Source organism: Nicotiana sylvestris, chromosome 10, assembly GCF_000393655.2.
Source record: "Nicotiana sylvestris chromosome 10, ASM39365v2, whole genome shotgun sequence".
Classification (NCBI taxonomy): domain Eukaryota; kingdom Viridiplantae; phylum Streptophyta; class Magnoliopsida; order Solanales; family Solanaceae; genus Nicotiana; species Nicotiana sylvestris.
This window is the reverse complement of record NC_091066.1, coordinates 166,850,938-166,870,406: the sequence shown is the minus strand read 5'-3', so window position 1 is coordinate 166,870,406 and position 19,469 is coordinate 166,850,938. Positions and strand designations below refer to the sequence as shown.

General features: G+C 41.5%; 1 protein-coding gene across 2 annotated transcripts; it reads left to right on the top strand.

The window, feature by feature from the left end:
* The first annotated feature begins 511 nt into the window (after nucleotides 1-511).
* On the top strand, nucleotides 512-15,949 carry LOC104233093 (uncharacterized). 2 transcript variants are annotated; one of them, XR_011402801.1, is made up of 3 exons: nucleotides 512-606; nucleotides 1,884-2,131; nucleotides 15,819-15,949. XR_011402801.1 is itself a non-coding variant. In XM_070159982.1 (3 exons), exons 1-3 carry the CDS (start codon nucleotides 1,749-1,751, stop codon nucleotides 15,906-15,908), a joined length of 390 nt encoding a protein of 129 aa, XP_070016083.1. In that variant the 5' UTR covers nucleotides 1,740-1,748; the 3' UTR covers nucleotides 15,909-15,949. The 2 variants fall into 2 exon arrangements, 1 of the variants encoding a protein (XP_070016083.1); XM_070159982.1 differs by lacking the exon at nucleotides 512-606 and adding an exon at nucleotides 1,740-1,800.
* The last annotated feature ends 3,520 nt before the right edge of the window (nucleotides 15,950-19,469 follow it).

Genomic DNA, 19,469 nt, shown 5'->3' with positions numbered 1-19,469 from the left:
TCTATTCCCTCAAGTCAAAGTTAAACACGACACTTACCTTGTTTCACAATTTCAAGTGATTACTCGATCACAGCTTTTCCTTTTGAATTTGTCTCCAAACCAATCAAATTATTGACCAACAATTTACACTACAAGAAAAAGGCTTATCTGCGACCAACAATTAGGGACGAGTTAATAATCCCGTCTCTAAAAGTATATGTATTGGGACGAAATTATATTGTGGTCCTTAATTCTGTATTTTATTGCGAAGCTACTAAATCCGGTCTCTAAAAAAATTAGTAACTGATCCCAAATTCTAATTGAGGGCCATGAGCGGGAGAGAATGGCGCCAAATATAATATTGAAATGTTAAAAAAATTTATTTTCTAAAAAATAGATGCCAAAACTAATATACTAAAATTAAAAAATTAAAAAACTAAAGAGACTCTGTTTTTCCAAAACACAACTCATCGATTTGCCCTAGTCTCCACAATAACGCACGCCTCTCTACCTCCCTCTATCCATCTCTCAAAATTTGTATTTTCTCAAAGCAAAGGTTACAAATTTGTTGATTTGCGAATCGCAGGTCTACCCTAGTTTTCAACCTCGCTCGTTTGCGAATCTCAGGTATACCTCTTTTCTGAGTTGCTCTTTTTCATAATTTCATTCTGAGTTTTTCTTCTCCTTGATAAATAACAAAATACTGAAACTATCAGGTTTATTCACCCCCATCAGCTGTTGGGACAAACTTAGACATGATCACAAATAAGAATCTTGCCGTGTAGGAAACTTTTGAATTTGACTTAGCTTCACCTATATGCGAATTATAGCATGGATTACATTAGCACCTACAGAGAATTAAATCGAACAAAAAATTGGCATTGTCAAACAAGAATACCGTTTTAGCAACTGGGCCTAAGAAAGCTTCCGTGGAAATATTGATAATATGACATTGAATATCCTCTCGAATTCCACCTACTCGATATCCTAATCGCCGAAGAAGCTAGGTAGATGACAAAAGATGCAATATACATGTGTAGGTCAATTAATCAATGGAAAAATTATTAGGTTGGGATTCCTTATTTGATAATTTTATTTCTCTAAAGTTTATTCATGTATGTCGTGTATTGTGTCTCTTAAGAATTATGTGTCTGGCGAATTAGTTAATTCATATTTGTAGCGTATTTTTTGAAAAAGCTAATTATTTCTTGAATGGCTAAAAGTTCACCAGCTGCTTGTAAATTTTACTTCCTCATCTTAGTTAGCTAAAAGTTTAACGTTAAGTTCTGTTTGGAAGCTGATATGTTCAATGATGTTATTTGTATTTGTGGATAGTTCTCAAAAAAGGGAACAACTGTATATCAATAATTGTCTATCTTTGCTGCATATGTTGAAGTATTCAAGAATGAGATTCATAAATTTGCAAACTTTTGAGCAAATATATTTACTGAGTAATGGTGTGTATTCCATGGTAGTGGAAGAGCGATGCTGAAATATATATGAGTGCCTAATTATTAGCTCTCCACTGTCGTAGTTCCAATTCTTACCTTCTAGCTTTTGCTTGATATGTGTTTGTGATAATGAAATTTGTTGAATCCATTGCAATCAAATCAGCTGTGAATTGGCAAGAGAAGTGGTATTTTGGATCGAGTTCCTTCAATTTGATGTCAGAGTCTTCATATTTTGTCTTTTCCGAAGCATGAGCAATAGTTCAGAGAAAGGGACAAGAACGTAGACAAGGACTTAGATCTTTGGTTGAAAAAGAGAATATGCCAATTAAAAGTTTATTTCCTATGCAACACTTCCAAACAGTTGAAACAAGTATGGAATTTTGTATCCATGTGTTATTAATTTGTTGAACTAAATTTTGTTGCTATACTTTTTACCAAATTATACAATTATAGGTTCATCTAATCCTGCAAAGGTAAAAGGAGTTCGACGTAGGAACAAGTGCAAAGAAGTTGCATCACTTGAAGTCGGACAAAAGCTGAAAGTAACCTTTTACAACAATCGAACGGTTGGAATAAAGAGCAAATTGTTTTCGAGACACTTGGGCAGAATAGTTCATGACTGCAATATGTGTCCTTTGGGAGTATCATCGTGGAATGATATTAAGCAAGAAAAGTTGAATCATATGCGGGCAGCTATTGAGGTAACAAATGTAGTTAAGAATACACCTGTGCATTTTGAGTCACACATATAATGGTGTTATATGCATTGTTGCGAGGAAGAATATAGGTGTAGTTAGGTGTTATTGCAAACTTTTTATTCATAGAGTGTATTTTTCTTATTAGAACATGTTCAATATTTTTGCATTCTGTGTCTGATTCTTAATATAGTGGTTCTTTTGGGTTTCTAATAGTTTTCTATTTGTGTAATTGCGTGAGTGTGATGATAATGGAAAGTATATTATAGTGAAATGTGGCTATGTTGTCATAGATGTCAAATTGCTAATTTAGATGATTAGTTATATTTGTTACAGGTATTTAGTTATATCAGTAAATTATATGTGTGAGTCTAACTGTTCTTTCACACATGAAACTGCTACTGCATATTTGCCATTCTGTCCTCTTTAAAATGTTCTTTGTCAGTACTGCTTTTCTTTAACCTAGGCAGCTGAAGCATGCAACTTTATATGTATCACAAGTTTTTGAGATTCTTTCCATGGCCGAGGCCAGAGAGGTTTCCAAATTTTTGTGCTGATACAAGTGAGTTGTAAGCTGATCTTAGCTAAAATTGTTCAATATTCTCCCGTGACCAAATAATTTTATCTACACCTGGATCCTAGAAAATAAACAGTGATGGGTTTCCTGTCTCCTACATTTTGTGTGGAAAGGTTCTCTGATTGTATTCTTGCCTTTTTACTGATACCGTTAAATAAGAAGAACTCTCACTCTTTAACTGTTTAACATGTGAGAGGTCAAGTTCCATATCTTGCTATCCTGGACTCAACAAAATAAGGACTTTGATGAACAAAAGATGTTCAATAGTGTCTATTGATGTATTAAATACCTTTTATTCTTTTACTACTTCCTGTTACATTTGATTTAACCTTTCTAAGTACTTGAAAATTTCTTCTTCTCCTTTTTGGAGTGTATTTTGGAGTTTAGCTATTATCGGTGCTTCTTCTTAGATAATCAAAAGGTTTGCTCATTTTCGAATTTTGAAAAGGCTCAAAGGCCTTGGTTAGGTAAAGAATTTTATCTCATCCTTTACTTACTACATGTCACGACCCGGATTTCCCACCATCGGGTGTCGTGATGGCGCCTACTATCGGAGCTAGGCAAGCCAAATATTTAAAACACCTTTCCTGCTTTCTTTCAACCAATATGATAAACGAGACAAAAATTTAAGCGGAAGACTTTAAATCTAAAGCAACTGAAAACCAAAAGTGCGGGAGTTAATACACATCACTACCCAATGTCCGGTGTCACTAGCTCACGGACTACTACAGAATACTACAAACAATGTCTGAAAGGAAATACATCTTTGCCTGATACAAGATGAACAAATGAAAAATATGGAAAGGGACTTCGACCTGCGAATGCCAGCTAGGCTACCTCGAGAGTCCCTGGACTGAAGATAGCTCCTTGAAGTCCTACTGTTGTGGCCCGTAAGCTGCTCCCTGATCTGTGCACAAAAATGCACAGAGTGTAGCATCAACACAACCGACCCCATGTGCTGGTAAGTGCTTGGCCTAACCCCGGCGAAGTAGTGACGAGGCTAGACAGGACCTACCACAATTAACCTGTACAGATATATATACAAGTGCAAGAAAACAATAACAAGATAATACAAAGTAAAGCTAGGAGGGGACATGCTATCGGGGAGTAACAGATAAAAATGAAATATTGGAAATAAACAGAAGAAACTCCGGTTCCCATGATATATATGTATATATATATAGTGGACGGCATGCCACACGATCCCATAATATCATATATAAGTGGACGGCGTGCCACACAATCCCAATTTTCTTTTACCACGTGGTAGGCGTACCACTCGTTCCCATTTCGTAAAATCATACGTGGCGGCGTGCCACACGATCCCATAATATCATATAAAAGTGGACGGTGTGCCACACGATCCCATAATATCATATGTAAGTGGACGGCATGCCACACGGCCCCATAATATCATATATAGGTGGACGGCGTGCCACACGATCCCATAATATCATATATAAGTGGACAGCGTGCCACACGATCCCATAATATCATATATAAGTGGAAGTGGACGGCGTGCCACACGATCCCATAATATCATATAAAAGTGGACGGCGTGCCACACGATCCCATAATATCATATATAGGTGGACGACGTGCCACACGATCCCATAATATCATATATAGGTGGACGGTGTGCCACACGATCCCATAATATCATTCGAAACATCTGATTTTGTAAGGAGAGTCCCATTAGGGGAAATCAACAACATGTCACTCTAACCCGGCAAGGGTACAACTAACAGTCCAAAATATCCCGACAAGGGAGAGTATACATATCGGTCTACACATCCCGGCAAGGGAGTAATCACAACACATTCTCTTTTTAAATCCCTTCTTCCTCAACTAACACATTCATGTTCGAGCTAACGCTCCAAAAGTACACCAATCACAATTTTACCTCAACCGTTCACATTATATGAAACTCATCAAATAACCAAGGAGATTGTGTCACGTTATTCAAATTAAAAGCAATTATGACTCACGGTCATGCTAGACTCCGGTGCATAGATAACCGTCACCATGCCTATACACCGTACTCCACATTAGCAAGTAGCAAATAACATCCTAATCCTATTCCCTCAAGCCAAAGTTAGAACAAACACTTACCTCGAATGCTCCAAACTCAACTCACGCTTCTAGTATAGCTTTACCTCTTGATTCCACCACCAATCCGCTCGAATCTAGTCATAAGTTACTTAATCACATTAATAATTACTAAATGAATCACTCCCCATGCATGAAAATAAATTTTACAAGGTTTTTCCCAAAATGGTCAAAAACACCCCTAGACCCACGTGGTCGAATCTCGAGGTTTGGACCAAAACCCGGTTACCCATTCTCCCACGAATCCAAATATATGATTTGTTTTGAAATCGGACCTCAAATTGAGGTCCAACTTCTCAATTTGTAGAAAACCTAGGTTCTACCCAAAACACCCAATTTCCCCCATGAAAATCTTTGATTTGAATTTGAAATCATGTTAAAAGATGTCAAGAAATAAAGAAATAAAGTTAGAAATCACTTACCAATCGTTTTGGAGAAGAAAAATTATTTGGAAAATCGCTTCTTAGGTTTTGGGTTTTTGAAAAGTGGAAAAATGACTGAAAATCCTGAATATATATATTTTTGCTGGGGGCTGGCGCGGACCGCATAGAAATGCACCGCGGCCGCGTGACTGCCAGCGCGAACTGCGCGGAAATGTACCGCGGCCACGCCGAGGGAGGGAAGAAGTGGGCTCTCTGAACCCACCCAGTGCGGACTGCACTGATTTGGTGTGCGTCCGCGCTGGTCGACCTGGCTACCGACCCTCTGAACCCCCACCACGCGGATCGCACAGAAAAGCACCGCGACCACGTGGCTGCCAGCGCAGACCGCGCGAAAACGGTCGCGGCCGCGCTGGGCCTGCAACACCTTAACCTGCATTTTTTTAAGTCTAAGACCTCCCGGGCCCCACTCAAAACTCACCTGAGCCCTCGGGGCTCCAAACCAAACATACATATGATCTTAAAAACATCTTACGGTCTCATTTGTACGATCAAATCGCCAAAATAACATCATATACATAGAATCAAACCTCAACACACATGATTTTCTTTCAACTTTCATAAAACTCAAATTCCCCATTTTAAATCCGAAACACGTCATATGACGTCCATTTTTAGCCAAACTTTACAGATAGTGCTTAAAACATATTTAAGACTCGTACCGGGCGTCGGAACCAAAATACGAGCCAGATACCATAGTTTTTCTGATCAATTTTCTTCTTCATTTTCCTTAATTAATTTCAGAAAACAATTTCACACAAAAATTCATTTCTCGGGCTTGGGACCTCGGAATTTACTTCCGGGCACACGCCCAAGTCCCATATTTTTCTACGGACCCTCCGGGACCGTCGAATCACAGGTCTGGTCCGTTTACCCAAAATGTTGACCGAAGTCAATTTTATGCATATTAATATCAAAATTCATCAAATTTTTCACAAAATTCACATTTTCTAACATAAAAACTTTTCGGCTACGCGCCCGAACTGCGCATGCAAATCGAGGCAACTAAAAGCGAGGTTTTCAAGGCCTCGGAAGCGCGGAACAAGGAAGAACTACGGTGATGACCCCTTTGGGTCGTCACATTCTCCACCTCTAAAACAACCGTTCATCCTCGAACGGACAAAAGAAAGAAGTACCTATGTCGGGAAATAAATGAGGATAACGGCCCCGCATATCGGACTCGGACTCCCAGGTCGATGCCTCAGGAGGCTGACCTCTCCACTGAACACGCACCGAAGAAAAACTCTTCGACCTCAACTGTCGAACCTACCAGTCTAGAATAGCCACCGGCTCCTCCTCATATGACAGATCATTGTCCAATTGGACAGTGCTGAAATCTAACACGTGCGGTGGATCTCCGCGATACTTCTGGAGCATAGATACATGAAACACGGGATGCACAGCTGACAAGCTAGGTGGCAAGGCAAGTCTATAAGCCACCTCTCCCACATGATCAAGAATCTCAAATGGACCGATGAACCTAGGGCTGAGCTTGCCCTTCTTCCTAAATCTCATCACGCCCTTCATAGGCGATACACAGAGCAATACCCGCTCCCCAACCATGAAAGCAACATCTCTGACCTTTCGGTCTGCATAACTCTTTTGTCTGGACTGAGTTGTACGAAGTCTATCCTGAATAATCCTGACCTTGTCCAAGGCCTCCTGAACCAAATCAGTACCCAATAATCGAGCCTCTCCCTGCTCAAACCATCCAACTGGAGACTGACATCGCCTACCAGACAACGCCTCATACGGAGCCATCTAGATGCTGGACTGGTAGCTGTTGTTGTAGGCGAACTCTGCTAAAGGCAAAAACTGGTCCCACGAGCCTCCAAAATCAATAACACAGGCTCAGAGCATATCTTCAAGAATCTGAATAGTCCTCTCGGACTGACCGTCCGTCTGGGGATAAAATGTTGTACTTAACTCAACTTGGGTGCCCAACTCTCGCTGAACCGCTCTCCAGAAATGTGAGGTGAACTACATACCCCGATCCGAGATGATAGATAGCGGCACCCCATGAAGGCGAACAATCTTCCTGATATAAATCTCGGCTAACCTTTCGGACGAATAGGTGGCTGCAACAGGAACAAAATGCGCTGACTTGGTCAGTCTATCAATAATGACCTAAACTACATCAAACTTCTTTCGAGTCATCGGAAGTCCAGTAACGAAATCCATTGTAATCCTCTCCCACTTCCACTCGGAAAGTGCAATCCTCTGAAATAGACCACCAGGTCTTTGATGCTCGTACTTAACCTGCTGACAATTCAAACACCGAGTCACATGCGCAACAATGTCTTTCTTCATCTTACGCCACCAATAGTGATGCCTCAGATCCTGATACATCTTTGCGGCACCTGGGTGAATAGAATACCGAGAACTGTAGGCCTCCGCTAAGATCAACTCTCGAATCCCATCAACATTGTGCACACAAACTCGCCCCTGTAATCTCAATACGCCGTCATCATCTAAGGTTACTTTCTTGGCACCTCCACGCTGCACCGTGTCTCTCAAGACACACAAATGGGGATTATCGAATTGCCGATCACGGATACGCTCCAATAACGAAGAACGAGCGACCGTGCAAGCTAATACTCGACTAGGCTCAGAAATATCCAACCACAAACTGATTGGCCAAAGCCTGAACGTCCAAAGCAAGCGGTCTCTCACCAACCGGAATATAAGCCAGACAGCCCATATTGGCTGACTTCCTACTCAAGGCATCGGCCACCACATTAGTTTTTCCTAGGTGATATAAGATAGTGATGTCATAATCTTTCAACAATTCCAACCACCTCCTCTGCCTCAAATTCAACTCCTTTTGCTTGAACAAATACTGAAAACTCTTATGATCCGTGAACACCTCATATGCCACACCATACAGATAGTGCCTCCAAATATTCAATGCGTGAACAATGGCTGCCAACTCCAAATCATGCACTGGATAGTTCTTCTCATGAACCTTCAACTGCCTCGAGGCATAGGCAATTACCTTGCCATCCTGCATCAACACTGCACCAAGTCTAATACGAGATGCATCACAATAGACTGTATAGGGCCCTGAACCTGTGGGCAAAACCAACACCGGTGCCGTGGTCAGAGCTGCCTTGAGCCTCTGAAAGCTTGCCTCACACTCGTCTGACCATCTGAACTGGGCACCTTTCTGGGTCAATATGGTCATAGGGGCTGCAATGGATGAAAACCCCTCCACGAACCGACAGTAGTAACCTGCTAACCCCAGGAAACTCCGAATCTCTGTAGCTGAAGCTGGTCGAGGCCAGTTCTTGACTGCCTCTATCTTCTTCGGGTATACCTGAATACCTGCTACTGATACGACATGACCCAGGAATGCGACCGAACTCAACCAAAACTCGCACTTCGAGAACTTAGCATACAACTGACTATCCTTCAGGGTCTGAAGAACCGCTCTAAGGTGCTGCTCATGCTCCTCCTAACTGCGGGAGTATATAAGAATATCGTCAATGAAGACTATCACGAACAAGTCCAAATAAGGTCTGAACACTCAGTTCATCAACTCCATGAATTCTACTGGGGCATTAGTCAATCCAAATGACATGACCAAAAACTCATAGTGCCCATATCGAGTGCGAAATGCTGTCTTAGGGACATTAGATGCCCTAATCCTCAGCTGGTGGTAGCCAGACCTCAAATCTATCTTTGAAAACACCCTCGCACCCTGAAGCTGGTCAAATAAATCGTCGATCCTCGGCAGTGGGTACTTGTTCTTAATCGTCACCTTGTTCAATTGCCGGTAATCAATGCACATCCTCATCGAACCATCCTTTTTCTTCACAAATAGCACTGGTGCGCCCCAAGGAGAAACACTGGGTCTAATGAAACCCTTCTCAAGCAAATCCTGAAGCTGACCCTTTAACTCTTTCAATTCTGGTGGCGCCATACGATACGGCAGAATGGAAATGGGCTGAGTTCCCGGAGCCAGATCAATACAAAAATCAATATCCCTGTCGGGCGGCATGCCCGGCAGGTCTGAAGGGAAGACCTCGGGAAACTCCCGAACAATAGGAACAGAATCAATATACGGGACCTCAGCACTGGAGTCGCGAACATAAGCCAGATAAGCTAGACACCCCTTCTCGACCATGCGTCGAGCCTTCACATAAGAAATAACGCTGCGAGAATAATGACCATGAGTCCCTCTCCATTCTAAACGGGGAAAATCCGGTAAGGCTAAGGTCAAGGTCTTGGTATGACAATCCAAGATCGCATGATACGGGGACAACCAATCCATCCTTAATATGACGTCGAAATCCACCATATCCAAGAGCAACAAGTCAACACGGGTCTCAAGACCCCTGAATACCACAACACATGAACGATGAACCCGGTCTACCACTATAGAATCCCCCACTAGCGTAGACACATATACAGGAATACTTAAGGCCTCACTAAGCATAACCAAATAGGGTGCAAAATAGGATGACACATATGAATACGTAGATCCGGGATCAAATAGCACAGAAGCATCCCTATCACAGACCAGAATAGTACCTTTAATCACAACATCTGATGACTCGGCCTCTGGCCTAGCTAGCAAGGCATAACATCGGGGCTGGTCCCCACCTTTCTGAATCATATCCCTGGGACGATCTGTTGCTGGCTGACCCCTGCCTCTAGCGGTCTGAGCTCCACCTCTAAGACCTCTACCTCCACCTCTATGTCCTCTATCCCCGCCTCTAGCTGGCTGGGCAGGCTGTGGGGCAACTGGTGCCTGGATTATCGGGCGAGGACCCTGCTGCTGCGAGCTGCTGGAAGCTCGAGGGCAATATCTGGCAATGTGACTCACATCCCGCAAGTATAACAAGCCCTCGGCTGCTGAGAATAACGAAGTGGTGGTGCACTGATAGGTGCTGATGGTGAACTGAAGAGATGCTGGTTAGAATACTGCGGCTGAGAACCACGACCACCTGGTGTACCCTGAGAAGCCTGGAGAGAGCTGACTGAAAGGGCCTCGAAGGATGGCCTCTACCATAAGAATCCCTACCTCCAGACGAGGTACCACTGAATCTACCAGAATGACGGGGCCTCTTATCAGACCCATGAACACCTCCCTGAGCAAGTGCCATCTCTATCCGGCGGGTACCATCTGCCGCCTCTTGAAATGAAATCTCACTACCAGCACTCATTGCCATCTGAACACGGATCGGCTGGGCCAACCCATCAATAAACCTCCACACCCTCTCTCTCTATCGGTGGGGAGTATCACAATGGCATGACGAGCAAGATCAATAAATCGGGTCTCATACTGGATGACCGTCATAGGACCCTGCTGGAGATGCTCAAACTGCCTGCGAAGAGCATCTCGCTGAGTAACTGGAAGAAACTTCCCTAGAAATAACTCTAAAAACTGATCCCAGGTCAATGATGGCGACCCTGCTGGCCTGGCTAAGCAGAAATCCCTCCACCAAGTCTTGGCGGATCCTGCCAGGCGAAAAGTGGCAAAGTCGACCCCATTGGTCTCTACAATGCCCATAGTCCGTAGAACCTCATGACAGCTGAATATGAAATCCTGAGCATCCTCTTAGGGGGTGCCATTATATGTGGTTGTGAAGAGCTTGGTGAAACGATCAAGCCTCCACAAAGCATCCGCGGACATAGCCGCACCATCGCTGGACTGAGCCGCAATACCTGGCTGGGCTGCCACAGCTGGCTGAATTGCCACGGCTGGATGAACTGCTGGAACCTGAGCCTGAGGAGCTACCGGCTCTGGAGTACGAGTATCGGGAGTCTGAACTCATCCCCCAGCCTGAGATGTGGCTGGAGCTACAGGAAGCAAACCCGCTCTAGAAATGCCCTCCATAAAGCCTACCAGTCGGACCAAAGCGTCCTGAAGCACTGGAGTGGCTATGAAACCCTCTGGGACCTAAGTTGGGCCCACAGGAGCTGCTGGAGCTAGAACCCCTTCGTTGTAGTCAACATGAGGTTCCACCTCTGGGACTGCCGCTCGGGGCTGAGCTTTGCCACGGCCTCGGCCTCTAGCACGGCCTCGGCCTCGCCCCCTACCCCTGATAGGAGCTGCTGCTAGGGGCTCGGGCTGCTGCACGGTAGAAGAGGAAGCACGTGACCTCGCCATCTGTGAAAGAACAGAGTGAAAAGACAATCAGTACTTGAGAAACATAATCGCACGACAAGAATGAACAAGGTGAAGTTTTCCTAACTCAGTAGCCTCTGCAGGATAAATATAGACGTCTCTGTACCGATCCCTCAGACTCTACCGAGATGTCCGTGGGTTGTGAGACCTAAGTAACCTAGTGCTCTGATACCAACTTGTCACGACCCGGATTTCCCACCATCGGGTGTCGTGATGGCGCCTACTATCGGAGCTAGGCAAGCCAAATATTTAAAACACCTTTCCTGCTTTCTTTCAAACAATATAATAAACGAGACAAAAATTTAAGTGGAAGACTTTAAATCTAAAGCAACTGAAAACCAAAAGTGCGGGAGTTAATACACATCACTACCCAAGGTCTGGTGTCACTAGCTCACGGACTACTACAGAATACTACAAACAATGTCTAAAAGGAAATACATCATGTTTGCCTGATACAAGATGAACAAACGAAAAACATGGAAAGGGACTTCGACCTGCGAACGACAGCTAGGCTACCTCGAGAGTCCCTAGACTGAAGATAGCTCATAGAAGTCCTATTGTTGTGGCCCGTAAGCTGCTCCTTAATCTGTGCACAAAAATGCACAGAGTGTAGCATCAACACAACCGACCCCATGTGCTGGTAAGTGCCTGGCCTAACCCCGGCAAAGTAGTGACGAGGCTAGACAGGACCTACCACAATTAACCTGTACAGATATATATACAAGTGCAAGAAAACAATAACAAGATAATACAAAGTAAAGCTAGGAGGGGACATGCTATCGGGGAGTAACAGATAAAAATGAAATATCGGAAATAAACAGAAGACGGCATGCCACACGATCCCATAATATCATATATAAGTGGACGGCGTGCCACACGATCCCAATTTTCTTTTACCACGTGGTAGGCGTACCACTCATTCCCATTTCGTAAAATCATACGTGGGCGGCGTGCCACACGATCCCATAATATCATATAAAAGTGGACGGCGTGCCACACTATCCCATAATATCATATATAAGTGGACGGCGTACCACACGACCCCATAATATCAAATATAGGTGGATGGCGTGCCACACGATCCCATAATATCATATATAAGTGGACGGCGTTCCACACGATCCCATAATATCATATAAAAGTGGACGGCGTGCCACACGATCCCATAATATCATATATAAGTGGACGGCGTGCCACACGATCCCATAATATCATATATAAGTGGACGGCGTGCCACACGATCCCATAATATCATATATAGGTGGACGGCGTGCCACACGATCCCATAATATCATTCGAAACATCTGATTTTGTAAGGAGAGTCCCATTAGGGGAAATCAACAACATGTCACTCTAACCCGACAAGGGTACAACTAACAACCCAAAATATCCCGACAAGGGAGAGTATACATATCGGTCTACAAATCCCGGCAAGGGAGTAATCACAACACATTCTCTTTTTTTTAAATCCCTTCTTCCTCAACTAACACATTCATGTTCGAGCTAATGCTCCAAAAGTACACCAATCACAATTTTACCTCAACCGTTCACATTATATGAAATTCATCAAATAACCAAGGAGATTGTGTCACGTTATTCAAATTAAAAGCAATTAAGACTCACGGTCATGCTAGACTCCGGTGCATAGATAACTGTCACCATGCCTATACACCGTACTCCACATTAGCAAGTAGCAAATAACATCCTAATCCTATTCCCTCAAGCCAAAGTTAGAAACAAACACTTACCTCGAATGCTCCAAACTCAACTCACGCTTCTAGTATAGCTTTACCTCTTGATTCCACCACCAATCCGCTCGAATCTAGTCATAAGTTACTTAATCACATTAATAATTACTAAATGAATCACTCCCCATGCATGAAAATAAATTTTACAAGGTTTTTCCCTAAATGGTCAAAAACACCCCCGGACCCACGTGGTCGAAACTCGAGGTTCGGACCAAAATCCGGTTACCCATTCTCCCACGAATCCAAATATATGATTTGTTTTGAAATCGGACCTCAAATTGAGGTCCAACTTCTCAATTTGTAGAAAACCTAGGTTCTACCCAAAACACCCAATTTCCCCCATAAAAATCTTTGATTTGAATTTGAAATCATGTTAAAAGATGTCAAGGAATAAAGAAATTAAGTTAGAAATCACTTACCAATCGTTTTGGAGAAGAAAAATTGTTTGAAAAATCGCCTCTTAGGTTTTGGCTTTTTGAAAAGAGGAAAAATGACTGAAAATCCTGAATATATATATTTTTGCTGGGAGCTGGCGCGGACCGCGCAGAAATGCACCGCGGCCGCGTGACTGCTAGCGCGGACCGCGTGACTGCCAGCGCGGACCGCGCGAAAATGTACCTCGGTCGCGCCGAGGGAGGGAAGAAGTGGGCTCTCTGAACCTACCCAGCGCGAACCGCACTGATTTGGTGCGCGGCCGCGCTGGTCGGCCTGGTTACCGACCCTATGAACCCCCACTACGCGGATCGCACAGAAAAGCACCGCGGACGCGTGGCTGCCAGCGCGGACCGCGCGAAAACGGCCGCGGCCGCACTGGGCCTGTAACACCTGAACCTGCATTTTTTTAAGTCTAAGACCTCCCGGGCCCACTTAAAACTCACCCGAGCCATCGGGGCTCCAAACTAAACATACATATGATCTTAAAAACATCTTACGGTCTCATTTGTGCGATCAAATCGCCAAAATAACATCATATACATAGAATCAAACCTCAACACACATGATTTTCTTTCAACTTTCATAAAACTCAAATTCCCCATTTTAAGTCTGAAACACGTCATATGACGTCCGTTTTTAGCCAAACTTTACAGATAGTGCTTAAAACATATTTAAGACTCGTACCGGGCATCGGAACCAAAATACGAGCCCGATACCACAGTTTTTCTGATCAATTTTCTTCTTCATTTTCCTTAATTAATTTCAGTAAATAATTTCACACAAAAATTCATTTCTTGGGCTTGGGACCTCGGAATTTACTTCTGGGCATACGCCCAAGTCCCATATTTTTATACGGACCCTCCGGGACCGTCGAATCACAGGTTTGGTCCGTTTACCCAAAATATTGACCGAAGTCAATATTATGCATATTAATATCAAAATTCATCAAATTTTTCACAAAATTCACATTTTCTAACATAAAAACTTTCCGGCTACGCGCCCGAACTGCGCGCGCAAATCGAGATAACTAAAAACGAGGTTTTCAAGGCCTCAGAAATGTGGAACAAGGAAGAACTACGGTGATGACCCCTTTGGGTCGTCACACTACATCTGCTATTGGGTTTACAAGGTTTGCTGAAGCAAGTGAATAGTCTGGCAAACACTCAGACAAAGTGGAAGTAACTATTGATGCTCCTAAAGTTCTTAAGTTTGTCATGGAAAGGCTCATGAATTCTTAAAGTATTCATATGTTATTATATCTCTTATTCATCCAATGTTACTTGTTTTTCTACATAATACTTGAAACTTCATCCAAATTTTAATTGCAGTATAAGCTGCAACACATTTCTGTTTTTCTTTAACTCTTTACATTAAGTTATTGCAGGGTCCCAACATTGTCATTTTTGTTCCTTGCATATTAGTTCTTGTGATGCATTAACTCAACCAATATTTTGATTAATGTGCCATTTGAAGTAAAGCCTAGAACTTTTTTTTCTCGAACAGTAAAAAAGCACTTTTATTGACACCAACACTAAGATGTTGTATTTTGTATATCCAAAAAGCAAAAGTATACTTTTTTTGCGGTGGAAAGAACCTCTAAAATCAATTAGTATTGTTTTAGCCTCCTACATATTCCTTTCTACACCAAAACTACAACAAGAGAATACATTTACTCTTGATCTTCAGCATGGAGTTAGTACATCTTCCAAAGAAAAGAAACTCCTGTCTTTCCATATGAACCACCAAATGCACATGGGGTTTGCATTCCATATTTTCTTCAAGCTTTACTCGAATCTTTATAGCGCCAATACAACAACAACAACAACAACCCAGTAATTTTCCACATGTGGGGTCTAGGGAGGGTGATATGTACACAACCTTACCCCAAATCTGAGCTCTTACCTTTCTATAGACTATATTTTCAAGCTATAAGCTTGTTTCTGGTGTTCAGCTAAGCATATGTTGGTATTTGTACCTTGATTCTTGTTTATTATTGTCTGTGAAATGTTCTGATCTTTATCGTTATATTCGTATTTGTTCTTAGATTTAATTGGTCAACCTGTTACCACTTGATTTATGTGAATGGAGTTCGACTCTCTTAGTTCCTAACTAGTATAAATTTACTCCCAGAGCTTGTGTTTCTAGTATACATCGTAAAATACACATATATTCTAAGATACACATATGTAAATTTATATATATTGTTTTACCAATAGTTATTTATCGTCTTTTCAAAATTTTGTACTTGCAGGTTTTGAAGATTGAAGCTACAAGTAAGATGCAAGTTTGGAAGATACACAAGCTCATTATTATTTTGCTAAGAATGTTATGTAAAATTTGATATCATAGTCTAGCTCGGAATACTAGCTAAGTTTTTTTGTTAAGGCGTTGAGCAAATATTGAAACTAACATTATGGGATGTTTAACATTGTAATTAATAACCTTATTACCTTTTTATATCTAGATTTTTCAATAGCAATTTGATATTAATTGATAAAATAACTTTTTGTGACATCGAGTTTTAGGACTACTTGTGGTTAATAATACAGAGATTAGAAATACGGTCGTTAAAGTTACTACAATTATTTTTAATAGGGACCAGTGCTGCTCGTCTCAAAAAGATGAGTTATGACCGGTTAAAGCTTGGTCGCTAAAATTGTTAACGTTCGGAAAATATATATTTTTCATAATATATTTATCGTCTAATAGGGAGGATAAAGGTGGTCGCTAAAACTGTTTTACGACGGGAAAATATATAATTTTAATAATATATTAATTGTCTATCGGGACGAGATATGTAGTCTCTAAAAGCATTTAACGACTAGATTTTTTATCCGTCTCTAAAAACAAAGATTTTCGAACCAGTCGTTATTGACCTTTAGCGGCGGAAGCTATTACGACGGGTTGCGACCAGTTTTTTCCCGTCGCAATTGGTTTATTAGGACCAGATTTGGATCTTTAGGGATCATATTTCCTTTCCTTAAAGGTCGTTTTTCTTGTAGTGTTAATTGGAGCGTTAGAAATTATTCATAATTCGAAAGACACTTAATTTAAGTCATTTTTGGAAAAGTCAACGTGGGGCCACTTTTCAGAACCCGATGAAAAATTGCGAAATCTGAACACCCGTTTCGATACGAGTTCAACCATACAAAATTATCGAATTCCGACATCGGATTGCCTTTCGAATCCTAAAATTATAGTTTATGAAGTTTTTACAATTTTCCCTAAATTCCATCTCAAAATACTAATTGAATGATGAAAACTACGATATAGTTATGTATATTAACCAAATTTGAGTTAGAATCACTTACCTCGATGAATTTCTTGAAAAACAACAAAAAATCGTCTCAAACCGAGCTCCCAAAGTCCAAAAAATAAAATAATACCCGAAATCTCGGATTTATAGTACACATTCTAACCTCTCAATGTGTGGTCCGCACAATTCCAAGTGCGGTCGCACAAAAATTGTGCGATCCGTACCTTTTGGTGACTGCACTGCTAGGATTTAGTATTTTGGACATAACTTTCTCTACAAATGTTCAAATGATTATTTCTATACTTTTCTGGAAACTAGATTCAAAGGATTACAACCTTCGTTTTTGAATCATCTCGAAATTCCTTGTATATCAAAAGATATAAGCTTCCGAAGTCGAATAATCGCATCTGCGAAATATTTTGAAGTGAGGCCGCAGACGAAATTGTGCGATCCACACTTTTCCTATGTAGTCCGCACATTTTTCGTCTGATGCAGCACTATTTCATCTTCTGCAGCACTCAAAATTCTGCCTCAACACTCGAAAATGTGCGGTCTGCACTTCTAACGTTCCAGAACAACATCAGAGTGTCGAAGCCCGAACTCGCTCAAAACTCACCCTGAAACTTACCCGAGCATAATATACCAACAAGTCCCGTAATATATTACGGACTTACTCAGGGTTTCAAATCACGTCAGATAACATCAATATTACTATCCGCGCCTCGATTCAGACTTATAAGTTTCAAACTTTTCAATTTATAAAACTCTTACCGAAACATATCAAATGAATCAGGAATGACTTCAAATTTGGCACACAAGTCATATATGACATAACGGAACTATTCCAATTTTCTGAATCTCAATTCGAGTCCGATATCAATAAAATCAAATCCATGGTCAAACTTTGGAGACCTTTAGCCTTTAGATTTCTAGTTTTCGTTAGATAGCTATAACTTGAGCTAGGGATCTCCGAATTCGATTTCGGGCTTACGCCCAAGTCCCAAATCACGATACTGACCTAATGAAACTATCAAAATACTAACAGTTTCACATAAAAACTTTTCAGAAAATTATATGGACTGCGCATGCAAGTCGAGGAATAAAAAATAGTTCTCTACAAGGTCTTAAAACATATAAATGATTATTAAATTTAAAGATAGCATTTTGGGCCATCACAATTAGTAAGATATATAAGTGCATCAATTGTACTAAGATAAGATATTTCAGGACCAAGGGGTTCCTCATCTTGTTCTGGAAGTCGGAACGGATCCTTATTCACTTCAAGTGATCGAACAACTATTGGTGTACTTAATGGGTGCGCTTTGTCCATGTAAAAGTGTTTTAAGACCCTTTCTGTATAGGCAGATGTAACGACCCAACCAGTCGTTTTGAGCTTTTGCATCTTTGCTCGCCAGTTCTCGGGCGTGACTTAGACCGTGTGATGTATTATGACTTATGTAAATCGTTGATTTTGGTTTTCAGGGTAATCAGAATGAATTTGGAAAAACAGTTCTCAGTTAAAAACTTAAAATTTGAAAGGGTTGACCAAGATTTGACTTGTTCTTATATGATCTCAGATCAAGATTTTTATGATTTAGTTAGCTCCGTTAGGTGATTTTGGACTTAGAAGCGTGATCGGAATGAATTTTGGAAGTCCGTGGAAGGTTTAGGCTTGAATTGGTGAAATTGAGATTTCGGCGTTTTCCGATGGGTAGGCGAGATTTTGATATAGAAGTAGGAATGAAATTCCGGAAGTTGCAGTAGTTCCGTTGTCTAATTTGGGATGTGTGCGCAAAATTTTGGATCATTCGGACGTGATTTGGTTGGTTTTTTTTTATCAAAAGCGTAATTTGGAAGTTCTTGGAATTCTTAGGCTTGAATCCGATGCAAATTTGGTGTTCTAATGTTGTTTGAGGTGTTTTGATGATTGAAACAAGTTTGAATAAGGTATTAGGATATGGTTGTGCTTTTGGTTGAGGTCCCGAGGACCTCGGGGTGATTTCGAATAGTTAACGGAGAAGTTGGATCTTTGTTGCAGCTGTTGAATTTGCTACTTCTGGTATTTTCGCACCTGCATATTGGGGACGCAGGTGCGGCGCCGCATGTGCGGTTGATTAGTTGCAGAAGCGAAAATGAGCCTGTTGGGCAGAGATCGCAGAAGCGGTTAGAGTGGCCGCATCTGCAATGTTGCAGATTCGGGGATTTGATCGCAGATGCGATTGTTGGTCAGTTAAGTGATTTCTGCAGAAGTAGAAGAAGGGTCGCATATACGGTACCGCAGAAGCGGTAAAATGGTTGCAGATGCAAAAAGTTCTGGACAGAAAGTATAGATTGAGGCCTTCGCGAATTTTGAGCTATTTCACCATTTTTATCTCGGCTTTGGAGCTTTTGGGGGTGATTTGAGAGAGGGATTTCAAGGGAACTTCATTTAGGTAAAGAATTTGGACCTAAAACTTGTTCCTACGCTATTATTTCATGGATTAGAGCTAGAAATCATGGAAATTAAGGGTGAAAATTGAAGAACTAGGGCTTAAAAATTGGAGACCAAACATTTGGGATATGAAGGGTCAATTGTGGATGGATTTTGATGTTTTTGATACGTATGAACTCGTGGATAGATAAGGAATCTATTGATGTAAAAATTAT

Coding starts and splice junctions, on each gene's coding strand:
- LOC104233093 (XM_070159982.1), top strand. CDS start 1,749: ATGCCAATTAAAAGTTTATTTCCTATGCAACACTTCCAAACAGTTGAA. Junction 1,801..1,883: donor CTTCCAAACAGTTGAAACAA/GTATGGAATTTT, acceptor ATACAATTATAG/GTTCATCTAATCCTGCAAAG. Junction 2,132..15,818: donor ATATGCGGGCAGCTATTGAG/GTAACAAATGTA, acceptor TTGTACTTGCAG/GTTTTGAAGATTGAAGCTAC.